We start from the raw sequence: 22,841 nt of genomic DNA, 5'->3' as shown, positions 1-22,841 counted from the left end.
AAGCCTCAATCAAATGTCACAATCTAGCTCAGACTGAACAAAATATTTAATACAAAATGTACAGGATTTCAGTTATATGAAAATTCACCTCTTCCGGCAGCTCACTGTGCAGGATATCACATGTCGCCAGTAGCAAGATTGGGGTAAATGAGGGAATGTCTTGAAGTAATGTAATGAATGTAGCCCTCAATGTGTCTCCAACTGATTCCCACCACTGATCAATGTGAGGAATATACAGCACACTTGGGGCCGTCCTTCGAGCTTCTCGGAACAGCTAAGCGTATTAAAATAATCATGTAAAATAAAACATGTAAACAACAGGCACAACAATCACTACAATCTTTTCAGGTCTAAAAATGCATTTTCGTTATTGGCAATAGATAAATGACACATACAGCACTAATTTGATGAGAATATGAAATGATTCTGCGCTTGCTTGGTAGGAGTTGGAGAGAACACGTGGGTAAATCAGAACCTCTGCATTTTCTATATATATATATATATATATATATATAAAAAAGATGCCGTCTGGCATTTTCCATTAGTTGGTTCTGGAATGCTAGTGAGAAACCCAATATCCTCGACCAGACACATCTGTGGAAGGTAAAGCCTTGAGTTGTCATTCTGAATCGAGAGTATTTATCATCAAATGCTGCACCAGTTCAGCAGCTGGTGTGCGAGAGACTAGCCACAACCTAGCTCCTTACTGTGAGAACAGTAGCTAAGTGAATGTGGATAGTTTGTTTATACATCTCAACCCTTGTTCTGCAAACTGCAAATGCCCCATGTGTAATTTTTTTTCCACTATACGCCCAGCTGTTTGGAGATGAGCCTTCCGTGGGATTGGGAGCCTTCCGATAATTTCATTGAACATTACACACCGCAGGGAAATCAGCTGCAGGATAGGTAAGTGACTGGGTTTCAAAGTCCCTGTGCCAGTTTGGAACAAATTCTCGATTCCTCCCCTCCCCCACCCCTCAAAACTGAAGTAAAGCCCAGCCAAGAATCAAGGTTAAAATGTTGTAGACAGGGCAATTTAAATACAAACAGTTCTTCAAAAAAGCCTACTATCAGATGAGAATGGAGACAGACACCTACTTTTAGGATGTTTACTTCACCCATTCCTTTCAGTTGTGCTTATCCTATTTAAATATAATTTGTGCATGTCTTTAGCACCACTGTGCCAGACTGGGAAAGATATTTTTTGTTCTCATACCAAGTCAGACCACAGCAGCAAAGTGTGCGGCAGGTAGAATCGCAAGGTACGTGTGCGCGTGAGTGGAGGAAGGCGCTGCATAAAACAAGTAATGTTCAAACATGACCTGAAGGGATGATCAATAACAGTGACTCTTTTTTTTTTAAAAAAGCTCCAACTGTTATCCATATTGATGGTATGCAGTACCTGCAGAAAAGGATATAATGGTAGTTCCCTGGTGAAAAAATACAATATTACAAGGTGAATGTCTCCATAAGGGTGGCTTTATAAATCTATTCTGGAAAGACTGAATTGAATTTAAAAATAACTTCAATTGAACAATAATTTATGGTCACCTCACTGGAAGCACATAACTTTCAGATGCAGCCAAACTACAATGTCTAATTTGGTTGATACTTTTCTCATTTAAAAATGAACAACAACCATGTTCCCACTAAAATGTATATCCGGATAATTTCAACTATGCATATTCTTACCTGTGCGCAGGTTTCTTCAGGTGATGTGGCACTGACGCCATATAATACTGGAAGATCTAGTGTATGCACAGCATATTTCTCCAAGCTGTGAAGCAGTGCTGGGGCAAGATGTGAACTCTGACCTGAACCCGGTATCCCAGCCAGCAGTAGCCTTGGTCTGTAGGAGGTTGGTTGGTGATAGGCACACCTAACGAAAAAGTATTTTTTTAAAAAAAAAAGTGAAAGGCCATTCATTCATGAATGTTTGCTGCTTGACTTTGAAAGACATGCTTACAATATTTATAGCAATATTTTAGCACCAAAAAGGAAAAAAAACCTTTCAAATGTCATTCAAAAACAAAGTTTGAGAATTTTTTTTGATGTTAGTAAAGCATATGTTAAAGTGCAGTGCAGGAATGAGGAGATAATAGCAAGATTGATGCAGGATCTTCAGTTGACACTCCCTCAAACTGTTGCTAGGTTGTGAGGAGTGATACAGAAAACCCTAATCTTCCAAAACGTAGCTATACAAACCTGTCAGCCCATGGATCACAGAAAAAGACATACTACGTCAGTGTTTTACATGTCAATCTCCTGTAGCATTGCACACGGGGAGTCAAAACCAAGTGTAGTCTTCAGGGGAAGTGGGATTAGAGGGCGTGTATATGTAAATCAATCCCCATTTTAAAGTGATACATTTTGTCCTTATTTTTTTATTTCCATTATAAATTCTTGTGTCCACTTTTATAAATGGAAACTGCCTATGTGAACTTGCCACACTGCAATTACACCCTTCCACTAGTGGTAGTGATGCAGCATCTACACTGGCAAGAGGGTATAGTTACACTGACATATTTACAGAAGCAGTTTGCTTTGTAAAGAATGAACTTGCATTTATATAATGCGTTCATGTCCTCAGGATATCGCAAAGCACTTTACAGTAAATGAATTACCTTTGAAATGTAGTCACTCGTTTTGTAGGGAAATGCGGCAGCCAATTTGCACAGGGCAAGGTGCCACACACAACAATGAGATAAGTACCCAGTTAATCTGTTTTTGGTGACGTTGGGATAAATGTTGGCCACGACACCAAGAGAACTCCCCCGCTCTTCTTTGAATAGTACCATGGGATCTTTTACGTCCACCTAAGCAGACAGATAAGACCTCGGTTTAACATCACATCTGAAAGACAACAACTCTGACAACACAATACTGCACTAAAGTCCTGGAATGGTAAAAGTGGACATGGGAATTTATAATGGAAGAAGTTCACAGAAGGTGCTTAGATGTAAAAAAAATTCTATTGTAAATAAATAAAGGACTGACAAAATTCACTGAATGAGAAATTAGAAAATGAATCTCCAAGTTTACTTCTTAAATTTTGGCAACATATATTGGTTAAAGCTTTAAATGCTGAACATTCTGTAAGTTTGAGTTAAAGTTTTCATATTTACCCCCTATTTTTTTTTTTAAAAAGAGATAAGTGTCACCTTCTCACTAGGTCTCCAAAACCCATTCCTCAAGCAAATGGGAGTTCTGCCCCTAGGCATGTGCCTGCACCATTCTTCAGCAAACTGCTGAGGAGCTTCCCAATGTTGTTACCCCTCTCAAATGGTACTGCCAGGAGAAAAATCATGGACCCAGAAAACTCACGCATGGTTTCGCATATTTCCTAACTAAGGCACTACTAATGTCTCACCATCTTGCATCATGTTCAGCTTTCGTTGCCATAAGTCAAAGTCCAATGTAACATTACAAACAAGTACATAATAAACAGTGTTTTCAATTAGGACACCCGTTAATGGTTAAAATTGTAAAATTATGCAAATGTGTGGATGGTTTGGTGATGTAGCAGTATTTCTTCTCTCATTTGAGTGAAAACAGGATTATAATTCGAAGGGGCACAGTAAGGTTTCCAGCCAATGACTAGACATTTATGCAGTTGAAATAAATTTCTGTTATAAAGACCCTTCATGTATTACTCTTACAACTGCATCCCTAACATTTTAGCTATTTAAAATTATCATTTTGATTACATATTAAAGACAAATCTCTGACAACAAGCTTCAATGTTATATCCACTACCTGTACATCAATTCCTGTTGGCAAATGAAAGATATTCTACAGAATATAAAGAACATTTTCTTACCTGCTGTAGCAGAGGAAGGATCCATTATCTCCCCGTTTAGTGGCTGATTTCTGGAGTGGTCCAATTTCAAAAACAGATGGACCTTCATCATCACTGTAGATGCCATCATTTAGTATATGACTTATTCCATCTGATTTGAAAGGGAATTGCATAAATATTTGAAAATGAAGAATATTACAGGATATGGGGAAACAACACAGTGGAGAGCTCCCAAGAACCAGTAGCAGCATAGGCACAATTGGCCAAATGATCTCGTCCTGTCCTATAATTTCTATGATTTTAAAAAGCTTGGTATCCCATTCACAGCACAAATGCTAAACCTAAGGCAGATTTACACTATAAATGTTGATACCTGACTTCTGAGGGAGTGAAATCTCCAAGTCTGAGGCACAAAGTGGAATCCTGCTTTTGGTGCCAGGATCACTATAAACAGGCAATGCCGACACCAAAGGCAGAGGGGGGGTGCAATAAAACGTGGTTGCGCCCTTCAGATAATGAAAAAGTTTCACCACCATTTACCTATACAGAGCTCTTCTGCGCACTGGCAACAGTCATGTTTCCTTTTGCCACCAGTCTACTCTCACTGTGGTGGTTATATTACCAGACTAGTAATCCAGAGTCCTGGACTAATAATCCAGAAAACACTAGTTCAAATCCCACTATGGCAGTTAGAGAATTTGAATTCAGTTATATAAAAAAATAATCAGGAAATAAAAAGCTGGTATCAATAAAGGTGACCATGAAACTATCATAAAAACCTAACTGGTTCACTGCCGTCCTTACCCAGTCTGGCCCACGTGACCCCAATCCCATACCAACATGACGACTCTTAAGTGCCCTCTGAAGTGGCTTGGCAAGCCACTCAGTTGTCAGGGCAACTAGAGATAGACAATAAATTCTGGCCTTGCCTGTGATGCCCACATACTGAGAATGAATTAAAAAAAATTGTTGCTAATATCACCCCCTATTGTAAATTGAGTTTTAACAGCAGGGGTGATTGCAATTCAAACAGTATAAAACCACTTTAAAAGGCTTGGAACTGCAAAAAGGATATATTAATCTGCACACAATTGACACTGGCAGCATACATAACCTGACCGATATTTAAGAAATGCTATTGATGTTCAGTAGAAACAAACAAAACCCAGGGGAAGAAGAAGCTACTAATGGCTGATGGGAGCTATTTTCCCCAACGCACACCTGCAGAGGAGTTCCCAGTGCAGTTTGAAAGACTGCCTTCCATTAAAAATGAACATAGCTTGCCTGGAATGCAGTCTGCTACCCCAATTATGTGTTCCCAAGTCTTTGCTTCACCTTTAAGCTCAATATTTGGGAACTGGGTGGGCAGCAAGTTAACATGTTGCCATTTTACCTCTGAAATTTTGGATCTCAATCCAGCCTGGATTGAAGGGACCAGCTGCAACAATCCTACATGGAACCCATTTAGACAATATGAATCCAGATTATAGTGAATCCGCAACAAAAACTGCCTAGAATTTGGCACAAAAAAAATCACAATCTCACTCAAAGGCCACACAGATAGCTGGTGCAGATGGTGAAAAGTTCATACTGGTGCAGTAGGGCTGCTCATGAGATGGAGCTGAAGGCAGATCATGGGGTAGAGGAGAGCGAGCGTTTTATTCTGCATGTGCCCTTGCTGTTATCTTAGCTTAGAGTACTTAATGCTGAGTGCCAAAAATGGCAAGTACCTTCAGTTAATTTGTATCCCTTACCTCACGAGCACAAAACTTAACTCCACAAAACCAAGACCCACACTTATACTTGAGCACTGTGCAGCTACTTAATAACCTCGATGGTTTCAGAGCTGTAGTTAATAGTAATTCTCACCAATCTTGCAGTTCTTTTTAAAATCTTGCTCTGCATGTGGGAAAATCTTTTTCAACGCTTCCAGAATTCTACTGAAGGTGTTCTCTAGGAGTGGTCTGACAACAAACGACAGCGCCTGTCCAGGTGAGGCCACCATCCGCTGAGAAGCAGGCACGATCTTCTGCATGGCCATCACAAAATCGCGTGCTACGATGTTAATGGAAGATACATCGAGTTGTAATTTCTCACTGGTGACATAAATCTGGGGGTAACGGCGGCGCAAGGCACATAGGGCTGCTTCAGCGCAGACAGATTTAATATCAGCACCACAATAACCTATGGGACAAAATAGATTGGTTAGTTGATGTTCACATATATTAAGCAATATTGTTCAATTAGGTAAATCCTTCTAACCTCACACAGTATTTAAGGTTGTAGACAAGTATAACTCAGGTGTACATATCCAGTTTATTCTTCATTTATCCGGTGTAACAGATTGCTTACCTACACACTTTTCTGCCAATTCTTGCAGAAATGCATCTGATGGCTTTGGATTCCAGTCCCTGGTATGGATCTTCAAAATCTCTTTACGGGCCTGTAAGCAAATTTGAAATGGGTTAGAAGACAATAAACAAAACAATTTCATTAACGCACTGGTAGACAGCTCACACTCTTTCTAGAGAAGGTTGACTTTATGCACCACACGAGAAGTATAAACGCCGGCACAGACCAGTTGGGCCGAATGGCATGTTCCTGTGCTGTAAATTCTATGTAATTTTGCAAATAGTATTTTTTCCCCCAATCACTCCAAGGATCTAATGCACAAATAATAGGTTTGTATGAGCCTGAAAAGTGGTGGTTGTGATTTAGACACCAACATTTCTCTGGATTAGGAAAAACAGTAATTTTAACAGGATAAAACTAAAATCAGTGCCACACAAGAACACAAAGATAAAGTGAATGACGGCAACACAAGTAGAACTAAAAAGTGTACATTGACACTAGAGGTAAAACAGAAACTGCTTCCGTACAATGTTTTAACCCTTTGCCCACCTCCAGCAATCAATGGTGCACAGCTCATCATTCACTGTTTAGTGCACATATTGGAACAAAACTTCCCTTTGTTCTAGCACGCTGTTAAAATCTGGTTCTCATCAATGACATTCTGCTTAAAAATAAAGTCAACTAAAGATTTTGGAAAACATAGGTTGACTGTTGTCATCAGTTGGAACACTACCATAATTAATCACAGCTGTAGTGCAACATATTCCCAGTCTCAGCCAGTCCACAAGGAGAAGTGCCTTACAAAGAGGAGAAAAAAAAAAATCAGAGAACTGCTCTTATACACTTCCCAGCAGCCAGCCAAAGAGTAGCATTGGTAATTGTCTGGGGAGCGGGTCAGCAGCAAGGCTCTCTGCCATAGATGTGGAATGACACTGAGAGACTCCAAATGAACAAGAAATAAACTTACAGCAGTTGAGAGAAACCACACAAGGTTGTCTTGCCAAAATATACTAATAAACTGCATTCCTCTCATTTCAGTAATCAGAAAGTTACTTGCTTTATATTAATCAATTAGCCAAGCCAACTTGCGAGTAGAGCAAGCCTCACACTTACGTCTTTGTCTGGGAGGCCAAAAAGAAATTCCCTATCAAATCGTCCAGGTCTTCTTAAAGCAGGATCAATGGAATCCAATCTGTTTGTTGCACCTATCACCACAATCTCACCTCTGCTATCCAGCCCATCCATCAGTGCTAGCAAAGTCGAAACTATAGAACTGAAGAAAATTTATAACAATAAAATTTCATCACAGCAGGTACAGCAAAAATATAAAAACACTGAAACAAGCAGACTTGTAGAAGTAGAAGCATATAACTAGGGGATCGAGGTTTTTGAGTTTGTTACCGATAGACTTGACTATTCCAATTCTCTCCTGGCCGGCCAGCCTTCCATGGAATCATAGAAAGGTTACAGCACGGAAGGAGGCCAATCGGCCCATTGAGTCCGCGCCGGCTCTATGCAAGAGCAATCCAGCTAGTCCCACTCCCCCACCCTTTCCCCGTAGCCCTACAAATTTTTTCCTTTCAAGTACTTATCCAGTTCCCTTTTGAAGGCCATGATTGAATCTGCCTCCACCACCCCCTCGGGCAGTGCATTCCAGATCCTAACCACTCGCGTGTAAAAAAGTTCACTCACGTCACCTTTGGTTCTTTTGCCAATCACCTTAAATCTATGTCATCTGGTTCTTGACCCTTCCGCCAATGGGAACAATTTCTCTCTGTCTAGGCCCTTCATAATTTTGAATAACTATCAAATCTCCTCGCAACCATCTCTGTTCCAAGGAGAACAATCCCAGCTTCTCCAGTCTATGCATGTAACTATCATCCCTGGAATCATTCTAGTAAATCTCTTCTGCCCCCTCTCTAAGGCCTTCACATCTTTCCTAAAGTGCAGTGCCCAGAACTGGACACAATACTCCAGTTGTGGCCGAACCAGTGTTTTATAAAGATTCATCATGACTTCCATACTTTTCTACTCTATGCCTCTATTTATAAAGCCCAGGATCCCGTATGCTTTTTTAACCGCTTTCTCAACCTGTCCTGCCACCTTCAACGATTTGTGCACACAAACCCTCAGATCTCTCTGTTCCTGTACCCCTTTTAGAGTTGTGCCCTCTAGTTTATATTGCCTCTTCTCGTTCTTCCTACTGAAATAGATCACTTCGCATTTTCCGGTGTTAAATTTCATCTGCCACGTATCCGCCTATGCTGTCTATATCCTCTTGAAGTCTATCACTATCCTCCTCACTGTTTGCTACCCTTCCAAGATTTGTGTTATCTGCAAATTTTGAAATTGTGCCCGTACACCCAAGTCCAAGTTATTAATATATATCAAGAAAAGCAGTGGTCCCAGCAATGACCCCTGGGGAACACTGCTGTATACCTCCCTCCAGTCCAAAAAAACAGTTCACCATTATTCTGTGTTTCCTGTTACTTAGCCATTTCTATATCCATGTTGCTGCTGCCCCCTTTATTCCATGGGCAGCAATCTTGATGATTATCCTACCATGCGGCACTTTATCAAATGCCTTTTGAAAGTCCATATACACCACATCAACTGCATTGCCCTCATCTACCCTCTCTATTACTTCATCAAAAAAGTCTATCAGGTTGGTTAAACACAATTTGCCTTTAACAAATCCGTGCTGGCTTTCCCTAATCAATCCACTCTCATCCAAGTGAATGTTAATTCTGTCCCGCAATATCGTTTCTAAAAGTTTCCCCACCACCAAGGTTAAACTGACTGGCCTATAGTTGCTGGGTTTATCCTTACACCCTTTTTTGAACAAGGGTGTAACATTTGCAATTCTCCAGTCCTCTGGCACCACTCCTGTACCTATGGATGTTTGGAAGATTATGGCCACTACCTCCACAATTTCCACCCTTACTTCCCTCAGCAAGCTAGGATGCATCCCATCCGGACCAGGTGACCTATCTACTTTGAGTACAGCTAGCCTTTCAAGTACCCCTTCTTTATCAATTTTTAGCCCATCCAGTATCTCAACTATATCTTTCTTTACTGAGACTCTGGCAACATCTTCTTCCTTGGTAAAGAGATACAAAGTACTCATTTAGTACCTCAGCCATCCCCTCTGCCTCCATGAGTAGATCTCCTTTATGGTCCCTAATCAGCCCCATTCCTCTTCTTACTACCATCTTCTGCCCTCCATAAACTTGAGCTCATCCAAAACTCTGTTGCCCGTATCCTAACTCGCACCAAGTCCCGTTCACCCGTGCTCGCTGACCTACATTGGCATCGCCTCGATTTTAAAATTCTCACCCTTGTGTTCATATCCCTCCATGGCTTTGGCCCTCCCCATCTCTAACCTCCTCCAGCCCTACATCCCTCGAGAGCTCTGCGTTCCTCCAATTCTGGCCTCTTGCACATCCCCGATTTGAATCGCTCCACCATTGGCGGCCGTGCCTTCAGCTGCCTAGGCCCTAAGCTCTGGAATTCCCTCCCTAAACCTCTCTACTCCTTTAAGACAATCCTTAAAACCTACCTCTTTGACCAAGCTTTTGGTTACCTGCACTAATATCTCCTTATGTGGTTCGATGTCAAATTTTGTTTGATAACGCTCCTTTAAAGCGCTTTGGGATGTTTTACTACTTTAAAAGGCACTATATAAATGCAAGTTGCTGTTGTTGTTTAAATCGATAAAAATCACAATCATAGAAATGCAGAGTTTTGAACTTAATGTTTAAGTTGAAAACACCAAAAAATAAAGCTGAAAATGTGCTCTGCAGGGTTCTCCATAAATCCATTAAAAAATACCATCTGGACTATTGGCCAGAAATTTATGATCAAATAGCTCATCATGCTATACGTTCTTTTCCTGGTGAATAACGAGGTCTTGCTTTTGACCAAAAGAAAGGAACAAAAAAAATGTACTGAATTTAGTGAAATGCAGTGGGGGACATTATGGAAAATAAATGTCTAAATAGGAAAAAGTTAATAAAAACAGGAAAGCCCATCTATAACCAATACATTCCTATTTTCTTTAAAATATGCAATTAATAATTGAAATTCGTGATACAGGGGAGATATCCCCAACTTCAGCAGCTCCATTCCAGTTCAGATACAAGATATCAAGTAGCAAGATGGGCTTACTAATACACTGAACATTAACTGATATCAGATTACCATATTATCAACAGTGCAAAGTATGCTATCCTGTTTTTAAAAAAAACCTTTGCATCCTTACCTGTGTATCTGATCCTGCCTGCTGGAGCGAACAGGGGCTAAGCCATCTACTTCATCAAAGAAAATAATTGAAGGACGCATTAAAAAGGCCTTAAAAAAAAAAGAAAGTTACTTATATCAAACTTTCTTCTCAGAGGACAAATATTTATATAATTCAAAGCCAGTTAGATTAAGTACCATCTCAGCTGTTTTTACAATGAGAAATTTTATAGGCAACACAAAATTAATTGTTTGAAGTCATTTACAATAGAAAAAAAATGAAAATGCTTGGATTAGAGAACGGTTGGTCCCAGGGTCCAGTTCTGGGTCCACTTTTCTTTTAGATGTATATAGAGATGATTTCAACTTGAGCATAGGGAGTTCAATATAACAATTTGCTGATGACAGAAAAATAGGGGGTTTGGTACAAACAGTGGGAGGAGAGAGACATGAGCAGACAGGTGGCAGATGCAATTTTATGTGGAAAAGTGTTAGGTAATAAATTTTTGGAACAAAAACAGGAAATAGGAGTATATACACACAACGGCTATATGCTGAAATAAACAGACACCTAGGGGTTTAAATATATAATTCCTTGAAAGTGAGAGTGCACATAAATAAGTCCATAAAAAGGCCAATAGCATGGGATTTATAAATGGGTACAAGAATAATGAGATGATGGTAAATCTCTATAATGCAATGATTAATGCTTAGGCCACAGGTATAGTACAGTGTGCAGTTTTAGGCACCACATTACAGGAAGGACATTGATGCCTTAGACAGCGTAGTTTTACCAGGATAAGAAACAATAGTTATGAAGAGAGGCTGGAGATACTGGGACTATTTCCACTTGGAACAGAGCTGGTTAAGAATTAAGAGGTTTTTTTTTAAAACGAAGGATTTTGATTCAGCGAATAGGGAAAGACGATGGGGTGGAAATTCACCGGTGCCTGGTTTCGAGGCGACACAGCCGCCAACGCACATCCGAACCCGAAATTGGGCCTTGGACCTCATCTAAATAATGTGTGGAAGCGAGAGAGGCAGCAGGAGCTCGCCTTTTTGCATCAACTGGTTTAAAGGCTACCTGCCTCGCGGACAGAGGCCTCGGGTAAGAAGCTGTCCTACACAAACATATCACTTTACTGGGTGAAAAAGGTCTACTATTTATTTTTTAATGATCTAGTTAGCAGCTCAAAAAACTTTAGACTCTTATTAAAAAAAACACTTAAATGCATAAACAATATCGCAATGTGAAAAAGGGTCATCAAATTTTCTAGTTACCTGATCAAAAAGTAACCTTAGCTGCCGTTCAGATTCTCCTACCCATTTACTGAGGCAGTCTGCACCCTTTCGCATGAAGAAAGACACCCTCCGGTCTCCCTGGCTGCACTCGTTGGCCAGGGCTCTGGCAACAAGGGTCTTCCCTGTACCAGGGGGACCATAGAATAAGCAACCTCTAAAAATTGAAAGATAAACAACTTTTAAAAATAATTCTTTTTTTGTGCTAAATTGTTTACAAAAGGCGGCATTTTAAAAGTGACAAATTAATTCAGTTCTGGTGGATTCAGCCCTACCCACTGTAGCATACCTCCTATGAGTTAACGGGAGAGTATTGCTGACATTGCATAAGGGAACATACGACTCAACCTAGCTTTGCGTACAGTTGACAGAGAACGAATAGGAATTATAAACGTAATGGGCTCAATTTTAAAACCGAGCCGGGAAGGGGGCGGGAGGTCAATTTGAGGCCGGGAAACCCATTAGTATGGGCTTCCCAGACGTCCATACGATTTTGACGTACGGACGTCTTTTATTTCTTTTTGGTCGGTTTCCCGTCCGACTGACTGGCCTGATTGACAGGCTGGTCTCAGTCAGACGGGAGAGCAGCCAGGGAGAGGACGTGTTCAGGTAAGTCTTTGTTTGTATGGATTGGGGTGGGGGCATAGGTTGGCAAGGGCGGGTCGTGAGTCATGGGGGATGGGATCGGGAGTCAGTCACGGCAGGGGGTGTCCGGATCAGGGGTCATCGCAAGGGTCCGTGATAGTTGAAGGGGAGGCCCGCGATTGTTGTGGGGGGTGGGGGGAGGGGTTCGGTGCAGATAGGCTTGGTGGGCCTGGGGGAAGCACTCCTGTAAGACAGAAGGCCTGGGAATCCCGGCTCCCCGGGGTTGAAATCGGGAATTCGAGAAAAATGGAGGCCTCCTTGAAAGATTTTAAGGCCCGACCCGCCTCCTGGGAGTAGGTTGGTCGCCCGCCCCTCTTCTCACCCTGTGAAAACTGGAAATGGGTGGGTTGGAGGCAGGTCTGAAATGGTGGCAATTTTCAATGCCCCCCCCCCCCCCACCCACTTGTTTTTTTACTTTGAAAATTGAGCCCAATATTTCCCAAAGCTTTTTATGAATATTTTAAACTTATTTAGTTTGATTGCATTTCATTGGTTGCTCTCTCTGTAGCCATATACACCTGTACACACAGACGTTCATTTTGTTACAGATTCAAAATAATTTATAAAAGTGCAATTCAGAGCTGGAGCCGGGTACGGATGCATTCTAAATTTACTACTTAAACTTCAGCTCATTCAAAACCCTGCTGCCCATATTCTGACTCACACCAAGTCCCGTTCACCCATCACCCCTGTGCTCGCTAACCTACATTGGCTTCTGGTCCAGCAACGTCTCAAATTTAAAATTCTCATCCTTGGGTTCCAATTCCTCCATGGCCTCACCCTTCCCCATCACTGTAAACTCCTCCAACCCTACAACCATTTGAGAACTCTGCGTTCCTCCAATTCTGGCCTCTTGCGCATCCCTGATTTCCTTTGCCCCACCATTTGCGGCCTTCAGCTGTCTAGGCCCCAAGCTCTGAAATTCCCTCCCGAAAACACTCCACCTCTCAGCCCTCCTTTAAGATACTCCTTAAAACCTACCTCTTTGACCAAGCTTTTGACCACCTGTTTCTAATATCTCCTTATGTGGCTCGGTGTCAAAATTTGTTTGATAATCGTTCCTGTGAAGCGCCTTGGGACATTTTACTATGTTAAAGGCACTATATAAATGCAATCTATTGTGGTCCGAATAGAACAGTTTCATCATCTGATTTTCCATAAGCAACACCATTGCAGATATGCTAGCATAGAAAGAATCTTGTGTCTAGCATGCATTTATTACGCCTTGTGAAAGATGCAAAAACAATTTTTTTTAAAATCCAATTATTGAGCTGGAGATTGGAATTTACGAGCAGCTTTCCTTTCCCGTGGATGGCCTTAGCAGTTCAAAATCAGCTGGACTTAATAACAGCAATAGACTTAAAAGGGACAGGCTATGTTAGTAGCTAAGCAGCATAATTATGTTCCAAATCCCTGACTACCCATGAGCAATAGCAAATGGAGATCAGAGCGTAACATTAAATAAAGGACTTTCCTACACTTTAAACACACAAGACAGACAGTTATGCAGTTTACAGATTAGCATAGCGCAGCAAGACCTCAAGCTAAGCATAAAACTTAATTTTATTAAAAATAAAAATCTAGTATCAATTTATATTTTTTGTTCTCCTTTAATATACTGACCCCATATTTCAATTAACCACCTCAGTCCATGATGGACCCATAAAACAACATTATTTAAGCTGATAAGCAGAAGGGCCTTCCTGTACCTTGGAGGCTGAATCTTAAATCTTTCAAACACTTCAGGGTAAAGCAATGGAAAAACCACCATCTCCTTCAGTGCAGCAATATGGCTTGAAAGTCCACCCACACTATTGAAACGAACCTAAATATATAACAGAAACAAATGCCACTTTTAACAAGATTTTAACTACATGCATTTTTCCTACATATGCTTCCCCCCCCCCCCCCCACCAAGTATCTGTAAACTAGAATAAACTGTATCAAAGTGATCTACACAGCCTTTTATACTTACACCATTCATGTTATAAAGTTCCGAGTATAGTATACCTGCCTTCTTTCATCCAATTTGTGCTGCCAAGTTAATACAAAGTGAATCTGACATGGATATTGAGTGATTTCTGCCAAAGATAACAATCATCCTACTGGCTGTGGGGCTCATGCCAAACTTGCCAGAATTCAATAGGATTAAAAAAACTGCAGACCCCACCACCCCCCCAAAAAATCTGAAGCAAGTGCAGTTTTCATTCAGTGTACCTGATAAAACGGGGCTTCCGGACAACATTACATTTAAAAAAACTGGTATTTTATCTGCTTTTATGTAAAACTGACAGCCATAGATAGTGTATTAAATAAGCAAATACTGTGTATTACTTTGATAACTGCAACTGAGGCAGTTTGCACTGCATGACAGTGCAGAAGAGGAAAGCAGAAGAGGAAAGCAGAAGAGTCAGTATAAGACTTTTTCCGTATCTATTTATAAAACCTTAATTCTTAATATTGCAATGGCGCGTCTTCACTGTTGCTGATTGGTATGTGTTCCATGTTAACCACATGACACCAATCAAACTACAATCAAAAATTAGAGGTATCTTAAATACAAGACTATCAAGGACCCCATTAAAGCATGAAACTAACAGAATCTGTAATACAAAACTACAGTTCTACGGAACCAAGGGTAAATTCCAATCTTGGGTGTAAATGGTCAGGAAACCCCCTCACAATGAGGAGGATGACTGCTTTATATTCAAAGGCCTCCATCCAATGCCAGAAAAACATCTCCCTTCTTTAGGAGAAAATGATGACATTTGTTCAGCCATCCTGCAACCACAATCAGGTTCCAAGGAAGGGATCAAGATAGAGCAACTGAAGTTCCTGATGAAATGCACCATCTAGCATGGTACAGAGCCAACCTGGAAGGTCTCAGGTTTCAACCCTGCTACATATCAAGTTAGCTCTCAGCCAGGACAGCAAAAACGGACTACAATAAACCTCAATGTCAATGATCTGTTGGGGGGGGGGGGGTTTAAGGAGAAAAGAGAAACTAAAAGTCAGCCAGAGGGATTCTTGCAAAGACCCTTCTGCAGATGAGGGCAAAGTCAGGAAGTGGAGAAAATGGAAGAAAAGGAGTTTAAACGACTCGACTAAAAAATATGGTTGCAACTTCCAAAGAAAAAGGCACATTGGCTTCTGGGAACTAAAATACAGAATCATAGAATGATTACAGCACAAAAGGGGCCATTCAGCCCATCGAGTCCGTGCCAGCTCTCTGCACGAGCAATCCAGCTAGTCCCACTCCCCTGCCCTATCCTTGAAACCCTGCAAATTTATTCCCTTCAAGTACTTATCCAGTTCCTTTCTAAAACCCACGATTTCATCTGCCTCCACCACCCTCTCAGGCAGTGCATTCCAAATCACAACCACTCGCTGTGTAAAAAAGGTTTTTCTCATGTCGCCTTTGGTTCTTCTGCCAATCGCCGTAAATCTATGTCCTCTCGTTCTTGACCCCTCTGCCAATGGGAACAGTTTCCTCTCTATCTACTCTGTCCAGACCCTTCATAACTAAGTCCCTCATTCTGGAATCATTCTAGTAAATCTCTTCTGCATCCTCTCCAAGGCCTTCACATCCTTCCTAAAGTGTGGTGCCCAGAACTGGACACAATAGTCCAGTTCTGGGCTGAATCAGTGTTTTATAAAGGTTCATCATAACCTCCTTGCTTTTGTACTCTATGCCTCTATTTATAAAGCCCAGGATCCCATATGCTTTCTACACCGCTTTCTCAACCTGCCCCGCCACCTTCAAAGATTTGTGCACATATACCCCCAGATCTCTCTGGTCCTGCACTCCTTTTAGAAATGTACCCTTTAGTTTATATTGCCTCTCCTCGTTCTTCCTACCGAAATGTATCACTTCACACTTTTCTGCACTGAATTTCATCGGTCACATGTCCACCCATTCCACCAGCCTGTCTATGTTCTCTCGAAATCTATCATTATCCTCTGCACTGTTCACTATACTTCCAAGTTTTGCATCGTCTTCAAATTTTGAAATTGTGCCCTGTACCCCCAAGTCCAAGTCAAAAAAAGCAATGGTCCTAGTACCGGCCCCTGGGGAACATTACTGTATACCTTCCTCTGGTCTGAAAAGCAACCGTTCACCACTACTCTCTGTTTCCTATTACTTAGCCAATTTCGTATGCATGCTGCCACTGCCCCCTTTATTCCATAGGTTTCAACAAGCCTATTATAAGGCACTTTATCAAAGTGTTTTTGGAAGTCCATATGCACCACATCAACTGCATTGCCCTCATCAACCTCTCTAATACCTCGTCAAAAAAACTCAATCAAGTTGGTTAAACACAATTTGCCTTTAACAAATCAGTGCTGGCTTTCCTTTATGAATCCACACTTGTCCAAGTGACTGTTAATTCTGTCCGGGATTATCATTTCTAAAAGTTTCCCCACCACTGAGGTTAAACTGACCGGCCTGTAGTTGGTGGGTTTATCCTTACACCCTTTTTTGGACAAGGTTGTGACATTTGCAATTCTCCAGTCCTCTGGCACCACCTCTGTATCTAAGGATGATTGGAAGGTTATGGCCATACGTCTGCAATTTCCACCCTTGCTTCCCTCAGCAACATCGAATGCATCTCAAGCGGACTGGGTGACTTATCTACTTTAAGTACAGCCAACCTTTCCAGTACCTCCTCTTTCAATTTTTAGCCCATCCTGGATGGGCTAAATATAAAAGTGGAAAGAATTTAATGTAATACATTTAATGCCCCATTCATGCAATTCTTGCTTCACTGCTTTAACTACCAAAAAATTCCAATAATTTAGCAGAAATATCCCCATTTATGGATGTTATTCTCTCCAGAGGTGGAGGGAGCAGGGCTCTTCCATTCTTGACTGAGTTTGCTCTAAGTTTGGTAGCTGAGAAGTTTAAGGAAAGCCCACGCCCCAACCACACTTGTGGAGTGAGAAGTCAGGATCCTATTCATTCCTTAAAGTTCAGCAGGATGAATAATTAAGAGTGCAGTGACAAGTTCTTTTTTCAAAATTCCACTGGATCTTCAAACCATTGAACTTCACAGACTTGACTCATTCCTACCAATAAAGGTGAAGCCACCTTTTTCCGCCAGCTTAGAGGCCCAATCATCCAAATCTGCAATACAGGGCTCAAGTCAACAACATGCTGGCTGCAGCATGTACCATAGCTTGCTGTTTGCTTTTTTTAAAAATTCGTTCATGGGACATGGGCGTCGCTGGCGAGGCCAGCATTTATTGCCCGTCCCTAATTGCCCGCGAGAAGGTGGTGGTGAGCCGCCGCCTTGAACCGCTGCAGTCCGTGTGGTGAAGGTTCTCCTACAGTGCTGTTAGGAAGGGAGTTCCAGGATTTTGACCCAGCGACAATGAAAGAACGGCGATATCTTTCCAAGTCGGGATGGTGTGCGACTTGGAGGGGAACGTGCAGGTGGTGTTGTTCCCATGTACCTGCTGCTCTTGTCCTTCTAGGTGGTAGAGGTCGCGGGTTTGGGAGGTGCTGTCGAAGGAGCCTTGGCGAGTTGCTGCAGTGCATCCTGTGGATGGTACACACTGCAGCCATTGTGCGCCGGTGGTGAAGGGAGTGAATGTTTAGGGTGGTGGATGGGGTGCCAATCAAGCGGGCTGCTTTGTCCTGGATGGTGTCGAGCTTCTTGGGTGATGTTGGAGCTGCACTCATCCAGGCAAGTGGAGAGTATTCCATCACACTCCTGACTCGTGCCTTGTAGATGGTGGAAAGGCTTTAGGGAGTCAGGAGGTGAGTCACTCACCGCAGAATACCCAGCCTCTGACCCGCTCTTGTAGCCACAGTATTTGTATGGCTGGTCCAGTTAAGTTTCTGGTCAATGGTGATGCCCAGGATGTTGATTGTGGGGGATTCAGCGATGGTAATGCCATTGAACGTCAAGGGGAGGTGGTTAGACACTCTATTGTTGGAGATGGTCATTGCCTGGCACTTGTCTGGCGCGAATGTTACTTGCCACTTATTAGCCCAAGCCTGGATGTTGTCCAGGTCTTGCTGCATGCGGGCTCGGACTGCTTCGTTATCTGAGGGGTTGCGAATGGAATTGAACACTGTGCAATCATCAGCGAACATCCCCATTTCTGACCTTATGATGGAGGGAAGGTCATTGATGAAGCAGCTGAAGATGGTTGGGCCTAGGACACTGCCCTGAGGAACTCCTGCAGCAATGTACTGGGGCTGAGATGATTGGCCTCCAACAATTACTACAATCTTCCTTTGTGCTAGGTACGACTCCAGCCACTGGAGAGTTTTCCCCCTGATTCCAATTGATTTCAGTTTTACTAGGGCTCCTTGGTGCCACACTCGGTCAAATGCTGCCTTGATGTCAAGGGCAGTCACTCTCACCTCACCTCTGGAATTCAGCTCTTTTGTCCATGTTTGGACCAAGGCTGTAATGAGGTCTGGAGCCGAGTGGTCCTGGCGGAACCCAAACTGAGCATCGGTGAGTAGGTTATTGGTGAGTAAGTGCCGCTTGATAGCACTGTCGACAACACCTTCCATCACTTTGCTGATGATTGGGAGTAGACTGATGGGGCGGTAATTGGCTGGATTGGATTTGTCCTGCTTTTTGTGGACAGGACATACCTGGGCAATTTTCCACATTGTCGGGTGGATGCCAGTGTTGTCGCTGTACTGGAACAGCTTGGCTAGAGGCGCAGCTACTTCTGGAGCACAAGTCTTCAGTACTGCAGCCGGGATGTTGTCAGGGCCCATAGCCTTTGCTGTATCCAGTGCACTCAGCCATTTCTTGATATCACGTGGAGTGAATCGAATTGGCTGAAGACTGGCTTCTGTGATGGTGGGGATATCGAGAGGAGGAAATGCCCACAAGTTCTAATGGGTCTCCTGTATATACCATCTCACCTACCCAAAAAAAGTACATTCACAGACAAAAGCTGAAAACCAACAGACAAAATTGAGGCAGTGGGGCAGTGACTTTCTTGGAGATGTTGTTATGTGCACCCATGTCAACAGTTGAGCTTGAAGGGAAGTACAAGCAGCCTTGACAAACAAGTTACACAACTACAAGTTTGCCATTGATTACAGGAAACCTTCATAGTTACTGAAACTTCAGTGCAAATAAAGAAATGAGCATCAAATGGCAATGAATTAACAGCTATTCCCATGATGACATCACAGCAAGTCAATTACCTTTCATTCTTATCGAGCTTTCAATGACCTGCTCTATATTTATTATTAGTGGATGAAATGAAGGAGTGAAAATAATTAAATTTCTGAGGAGGAAGCCCAAACTTCCTTAACTTACGGAAGTATCAATTTGCATTGGATCCACATCTGCCAGGCTAGCACCTATTTTCATCCGATCTTTGCGAATTCCTTTCACGTCATCTTTCTTAACATTCAGTGGGAGACATCTAGAAATATAAAACAATTTTAAGTGGGATTTGTAAATAAAGGCTTGCTTTCCCATATTTGTATATGTAACAGTGAACAATTGATTACAGAGATAATCTTAGACGGCTAAACTATTCAAACAACATAGCAAAATAGTACACCAGTGAACTACTAGGACAGTGGTCTATCTTATTCTGCTGTCGAGAAGCAGAGTTTTTTTTTGCGGGGGCGGGGGGCTGCACAAAAGCCTCCCTAAAGGAACAAAGAGAGCCTGCCCTCAAAGCACTCAGATACATCTCCTATGGCCATGAGTAAGCACGTATAATTTCTGCAAATAACTGTATGACTCAAGAACACATGTCATCTATTTTGTAGTCATGATGTGGAGATGCCGGTGATGGACTGGGGTTGACAATTGTAAACAATTTTACAACACCAAGTTATAGTCCAGCAATTTTATTTTAAATTCACAAGCTTTCGGAGGCTTCCTCCTTCGTCAGGTGACCTGACGAAGGAGGAAGCCTCCGAAAGCTTGTGAATTTAAAATAAAATTGCTGGACTATAACTTGGTGTTGTAAAATTGTTTACAATCTATTTTGTAGTTCTTTTTGTAATTGAAACATCTATACTACATGAATGTCCTTATCCCTAATGGTGAGAAAAATGAACAGCAGATGACACCTCCTCGACTTTTTAAACAGACATTCCTCTGAAATACATAAGGCATGAGTGAAGCCTCCATGTTATGTGTGTCTGGAAGGGTTTGGAAGAATGAAAAGACAAATCCAAAATGGACGAAGGGGGCAGCAGGGTGGGATCTCGTCATTTTAAGAAGGTTTCCATTTAGAGAACAAAGGCAAGCGGATTAGGCATTTTAAAAAAAAATTCTGTGCATCCTAAAGTGGTCAGCAAACAGTCTGAACACATGGACAGAGTGGAGATTGGTAAGTAAATGTTTTCTTTTTAAACTGAGATTGGAAATGGAGTGTCAGGGGACCCTCAGAATAGATGTGGAATCTAAGATGTGGGCCACCCTGGATTTAAAGGCGCGCAGGGGGAAATTTGCTTGCGGCAGATGCTGGAGAATGGAGTCTCTCGAGCGCAACATCTGGGAGGTTAAGCTGCTCCAGGGTCACACGTCCCACACGGCAGTCACCTGAGAGAGGCTGGCAGATAACCAGAGTGAGTTTAGAAGGGGGAACAGGATTCTTGAGCTGTCCAAACTTCGGCTCAGAGTTGTTGAGCTGAAGTCCGAGGTGCTGACATTGCAAAGCATCAGGGAGGGGGAGTGCTACCTGGACACTTTGACTCAGGAGCAAGTCACACTCTTTAGGTTAAGTAGTGGTTTAGATTTGGTTAGTGGGCAGGGACAGGAGGATATGACTGCAAGTCAAGCAAGTAAGGGGACGCCAGATGCAGTGGTGGAGAAGCCTCAGCCTTTGCCCTTGTCCAACAGGAACAAGGTACTTGCTACCTGTATGGATGAGAACAAAGACTATAGGGAGGATGGGCAAATCAACCACAGCACTGTGATACAGGAGGCCATTCAAGTGGGGGGAGCAAAAAGGAACGTGATAGTGTTAGGGGATAGTATAATCAGGTGGATAGATACTGTCTCTGCAGCCGAGACCAGGAGTCCCAAAGGCTGGTGCCAGGGTTAAGGACACCTCCTCACGGCTGGAGAAGAACTTGAAGCAGGAGGGGGAGGATCCAGTTGTCGTGGTCCACGTAGGAACCAACGACATAGGTAGAACTAGGAATGAGGTGGTGCTGATGGAGTTTGAGGATCTAGGGTCCAAATTAAAAAGCAGAACCTCAAAAAGGTAATAATCTCTGGATTAATCCCTGAGAAACGTGCAAATTGACATAGGGACAAACAGATTAGATGGTTAAATGAGTGGCTGAAAGAGTGGTGTGGGAAGCAGGGGTTTCAATTCATGGGGCAATGGTACCAGTACTAGGGAAAGAGGGAGCTGTTCTGTTGGGACGGGATCCACTTAAACCGGGCTGAGACCAGTGTCCTGATGAGCTGAGTTACTACAGCGGTAGATAAGGCTTTAAACTAATGGGGGGGTGGAGAGGGTTCAGGTATGGGTAAATTTATAAGTCTAAAGAGAAGTCAAGGCTGTACAGCAGAGTTGTGATTTGGGTAAAAACAAGCAGAGTGTGTCAGGAAGGGACAGAGTTTAACAAAGGTAAAAGGGCATTAGTGTCTAAGGTCACATCAGGGAAAAATAATAAAAAGTTAAAATTAAAGGCGCTATATCTGAATGCATGAAGCATTCGTAACAAGATAGATGAATTAATGGCATAAATAGAGATAAATGCGTTTGATCTAGTAGCCATTACTGAGACGTGGTGGCAGGGTGACCAAGGTTGGGAACTAAATATTCCAGGGTACTTGACGTTCAGAAAAGATAGGCAAAATGGAAAAGGAGGGGCGAGAGGGTAGCCCTGATAATAAAGGATGAGATAAAGGCAGTAGTGAGAAAGGAAGTAGAATCAGTATGGGTGGAGCTAAGAAATAACAAGGGGCAGAAAACACTGGTGGGAGTAGTTTATAGGCCCCCCTAACAGTAGTTATAGTGTTGGACAGAGTATAAATCAGGGAATTAGATCATGTAACAAGGGTAATGCAATAATCGTGGGGGACTTTAATCTTCATATAGACTGGGTAAACCAAATTGGCAAAAGTAGTTTTCGCTATTCCATTTGCAACCCCTCAGATAATGAAGCAGTCCGTACCCGCATGCAGCAAGACCTGGACAACGTCCAGGCTTGGGCTCATAAATGGCAAGTAGCATTCGCGCCAGACAAGTGCCAGGCAATGACCATCTCTGCAACAAGAGAGTCTAACCACCTCCCCTTGACATTCAACGGCATTACCATCGCCGAATCCCCCATCATCAACATCCTGAGGGTCACCATTGACCAGAAACTTAACTGGACCAGCCACATAAATACTGTGGCTACAAGAGCAGGTCAGAGGCTGGGTATTCTGCAGCAAGTGAGTCACCTCCTGACTCCCCAAAGCCTTTCCACCATCCACGAGGCACAAGTCAGGAGAGTGATGGACTACTCTCCACTTGCCTGGATGAGTGCAGCTCCAACAACAATCAAGAA

General features: G+C 42.4%; 1 protein-coding gene across 3 annotated transcripts in view; it reads right to left on the bottom strand.

Moving 5' to 3' along the window:
- The window catches only part of LOC137319285 (ATPase family AAA domain-containing protein 2-like), a 61,002-nt gene that overhangs the window by 18,123 nt on the left and 20,038 nt on the right, over window positions 1–22,841 (bottom strand). For all 3 annotated transcript variants that reach the window (XM_067981575.1, XM_067981581.1, XM_067981587.1), the window contains 10 exons: window positions 19,630–19,738; window positions 14,044–14,159; window positions 11,672–11,846; window positions 10,413–10,501; window positions 7,265–7,424; window positions 6,152–6,242; window positions 5,669–5,983; window positions 3,821–3,950; window positions 1,693–1,879; window positions 89–274 (listed from right to left, as the gene is read on the bottom strand). In XM_067981575.1, the coding sequence (XP_067837676.1) occupies window positions 89–274; window positions 1,693–1,879; window positions 3,821–3,950; window positions 5,669–5,983; window positions 6,152–6,242; window positions 7,265–7,424; window positions 10,413–10,501; window positions 11,672–11,846; window positions 14,044–14,159; window positions 19,630–19,738 (1,558 nt within the window). The remainder of the gene's footprint in view (window positions 1–88; window positions 275–1,692; window positions 1,880–3,820; window positions 3,951–5,668; window positions 5,984–6,151; window positions 6,243–7,264; window positions 7,425–10,412; window positions 10,502–11,671; window positions 11,847–14,043; window positions 14,160–19,629; window positions 19,739–22,841) is intronic.

Source organism: Heptranchias perlo, chromosome 3, assembly GCF_035084215.1.
Source record: "Heptranchias perlo isolate sHepPer1 chromosome 3, sHepPer1.hap1, whole genome shotgun sequence".
Taxonomy (NCBI): domain Eukaryota; kingdom Metazoa; phylum Chordata; class Chondrichthyes; order Hexanchiformes; family Hexanchidae; genus Heptranchias; species Heptranchias perlo.
This window is presented reverse-complemented; position numbering and strand designations above follow the sequence as displayed.